Genomic DNA, 3,503 nt, shown 5'->3' on the forward strand with positions numbered 1-3,503 from the left:
ATTTTCACAAGCATCGGATCGCTTTGTGGTCTTCAAAGTTTCAGACAAACTTTTTCAAATTATGACAAAAATGCAGAAAAGTATGTTTTACCATACAAAATCCCATACAAATTTCAATTGCAATGCGCAAAGTGTAGACGCAACCGATCGTGCTCAAATTTTGCACAGATACTCAGGACCCGAAACGGAACCAAAAAAGCTTTGATCTGAGAAAACGGTTCCGATGACCCACACTAATGCCCAGCCTACCCTTCCTCTTAACCATTGCCTTATTTGACATGGTAAAATCAGGTGAATACAGAAAATTTTCTTTCATTCACAAAGATATTAGGCCGAAACAAATTCCATTTTCTTCTTTTGTCACAATGCTCGCTGACTCGTCAAGGGGGGGGGGGGGGGGGGGATGATAAAAAAATAAATGCATTTGACGAAAAAATACCCAAACAATTAGGCAAAATCGCTAAACTCATCGGATTTGTTAGGAAATTTTCTAAAAACTCCAATTTTACCTCAAAATTTTAAAATTTCTTGAATAATTTATTTATGTCCCCCCTCAAAATGTTGAATTCCGACCAAAATATTCCGAGGGGGCGGTGACATAAGAGAAAATCGAAATTTGTGTCAGCCTTATAAATTTCTACACGCAAAAGCAATTTATTCTCCAGCTGCATCATGTTGTTCATGTTTCACTTCTCCGCTTTCGACCTTTGTCGTTGTCGTCGTCGCAGAATCGCCCTCATTAGGTTCTGCTTTTTCCTTCTTAAACTTCTTGCATTTGAATTCAAATTCGTCAACTTCTTCCTCCTTAAAGCTACTACTACCGCTCGAACCTTTCTTTCTATTCTTCATCAGCTCCCGAACGGTTTTGGAATACTGCTTGTCTAAGCTTTTCACCTCCTCAGTCGGAATGGTCCACTCCAGTGAACACGGCTCGTCTTTGGTGGGATCCACTTCCTTTGTATAGGCGGGAATTTCAACTCCTAATCGTTTGGCCACCTTTTCGATGATCGTGTCCACGTAGGTTGATATTTTCAGGTCGGCTTTCTTGTCCTGGAAGATGTGAATTATTGCTCAATTAAACAATGGGTAAAACACCTCAAATAGTTAGATTCTAAAGTAATTACCAATACTTACATGCTTTGTCGGTTGCAGATTACATATGGCCAGTTTGCCACCGTATCGTTTGTTTCGCAGCGGCAGATTTCCACTGGGGACAATCTGCAACGTGGTCCCAAGGCAAACGTTCAAATCTGCCAACGTAGAGTGCATAAAGGCCAGGTCCAGATCGCTTTCGGGCAGGTCGTGCTCCCAATCCAGAATGTTATCTATCAAATTACCACCTCGGCAAGCTCGGGAGTTTTTGGTTCCCTTGCACATTTCCCCGGTCAGCTTCTTCCCAACGGTGGGCGCCGGTTTGCTCCTAACGTACTGCCGCCGACACTTGATGCACTGCTCTATGAACATGTTGCCATGCAGTTCCGCCAGGTACTTGCGCTCCAGTCCGGACCGCAAATGCAGTCCGTCAATGTTCTGACTGATTACGTATTTCACAAATCCAGCTTCTACCAGTGCCTTCAATCCCATGTGAGTTTTGGTGGGCATGGCTTCATCGAAGGCCACGTTCACCGAAGGCTTCTCGCCTTTCTTCTCCAGCGTCCACACACCCTTAGGTCCACGGAAATCCGGGATACCTGCACTGGTGCTGATCCCGGCTCCAGTATGAATTACAACATGCTTTGAACCCTGAATCCATTTCGCCAGCTGTTCGCATTTCTGCTCCACGGTTTCTTCATCGTCGAAAATCTGTAAATCAAATTCGTTGAATCAAGGAGTCAACCTGCAAATGCAATCCTTACCTCTGGTACTCCCAACACTCCTTTATTTTGGTAATCAGATAGACCATCGGCATAATTACACGACATAGCTCCTGTCGCTTTCTTTTTCCTCTAAAAAATCCTGGATTTAATCAAAAATAGTTTGCTGATGCTGATGTATTTTATGCGGAGTAAACGTAAACAAAACGCGACCGCTTCCTTTCTCAAGGTTTTCTGAAACAAGGTAAACCATCGATGGTCACAAAACAAAAACAGGTATCGGTAAGTTATAGCCACCCTTCCATTAGGTCAACTGCCTAGGGGCAAGACACTGTGCAAACGCGAGCAACTCTGCGAATTTCTGAGTAACTCTTTTTAGCAATGATCGACGAAATTTGTCGAAAGACATCCCCAAAACTGCAATTTTCATTCAGCACATGCAACACTTTGCAGTTTGACATTGATGCCAGATCACACTTCGGCATAAATGGGAGAAATTCTGAGGAACTGTGAGGAATTCTGAGCAACACCTCGAACACAGATTTGCTCTCGTTTGATCTGTCCTGTTCCTAGTCAACTGCTAATGGGTAGTACGCAAATCGCAAGAAATTTCATGGGCTACCTGGATAAAAAAATACATTAAAAAAACATAGGATTCTAATGTAACAGAATCAATGAAAACCATGCTTTTACAATAGAATTCAATGTTAAAATAACAATAGAAAAACAACAGATTCTAATGTTTTTAACAATAGAATCAAATGTGAATGGGCCAAGGAATGAGCCAGGGAATGAGCATCAAGTATCGTAACAATACAAACAAAATACTTTTTTTCATACAACTTTTTTCGCAAAACAGTTCTAATGTTATTCGAATTGTTGCAAACAGTGAAATGTATGGTAATCGTATTGATTTGAGCAGTGATTTTATTACTGGTTCCACATTTGATTCAATTGGCTTTTTTAGCGTTGTTGAGATAATTCCATATTCTGAATCTGCATGCCAAACTGAGCCGAAATCCAAATTTTCATGAATTTTGGTGCCCGGGAACGTGTTTAAAAATCAATTTGAAGTTTGTATGGGAGCGATTTGTCGAATCACCCCTCGTCGCATTTTGTACTGGGTGGAGCTGTCAAACAGTTACCCAGCTGTCAAAAGGTGATTTTGAAAAATCTCTTTGAAATTGATTTTAGGTACCAAAATAACATTCTAAAAATCTGCAAAAAATCATAGTGGCTCAGAAAAAGGTGCTCTTTCGTATAAAATCAAAAAATCGATACATTTTTTGAAGAGAAACACGTTTTACAAGAGCACTATAACTGGTGGTTTATTAGGTGGAAAAGAAACTGAATTGCTCCCAGGGACCAGAGCGATATTTATACCCCAATGGTTGCCATGCAGTTGTTATTTCTTATGTACATAGCAACCGACATTGGCCTTATATACTATGATAGAATTCAAATGCATCATACGACTGCTATGATTTCCAACACCCCCTCTCAATTGATTCCCTCTATTCCTAACTTATTCCTTAAAGCTACGAACGTTGGAGCGGGCAGGGACTTCGTGAGGATGTCGGCTTGCTGCTTCTGAGTCGGAACGTATACCAACTTCACCGTACCGTCGGCAACAACATTTCGGATGAAATGGTACTTCACGTCAATGTGTTTGACTCGCCTCGTTTCCTC

At 41.3% G+C, this 3,503-nt stretch overlaps 1 protein-coding gene across 1 annotated transcript; it reads right to left on the reverse strand.

Annotated features, from left to right (window-relative positions):
- Positions 1-626: 626 nt before the first annotated feature.
- On the reverse strand, positions 627-2,041 carry LOC109424019 (NAD-dependent protein deacetylase Sirt6). Its single transcript, XM_019699072.3, has 3 exons — positions 1,857-2,041; positions 1,135-1,803; positions 627-1,050 (listed from the first exon to the last, which is right to left on the reverse strand). Exons 1-3 carry the CDS (start codon positions 1,920-1,922, stop codon positions 655-657), a joined length of 1,131 nt encoding a protein of 376 aa, XP_019554617.3. The 5' UTR covers positions 1,923-2,041; the 3' UTR covers positions 627-654.
- Between the last annotated feature and the right edge of the window lie 1,462 nt (positions 2,042-3,503).

This window comes from Aedes albopictus, chromosome 3, assembly GCF_035046485.1.
Source record: "Aedes albopictus strain Foshan chromosome 3, AalbF5, whole genome shotgun sequence".
Taxonomy (NCBI): Eukaryota; Metazoa; Arthropoda; class Insecta; order Diptera; family Culicidae; genus Aedes; species Aedes albopictus.

Bases quoted from the DNA above. Each gene is read 5' to 3' on its own strand.
- LOC109424019 (XM_019699072.3), bottom strand. From the start codon at position 1,922: ATGTCGTGTAATTATGCCGATGGTCTATCTGATTACCAAAATAAAGGA. The intron at 1,804-1,856 runs GTAAGGATTGCA...TTTGATTTACAG, and splicing joins GAGTGTTGGGAGTACCAGAG to ATTTTCGACGATGAAGAAAC. The intron at 1,051-1,134 runs GTAAGTATTGGT...CACATCTTCCAG, and splicing joins ATCTGCAACCGACAAAGCAT to GACAAGAAAGCCGACCTGAA.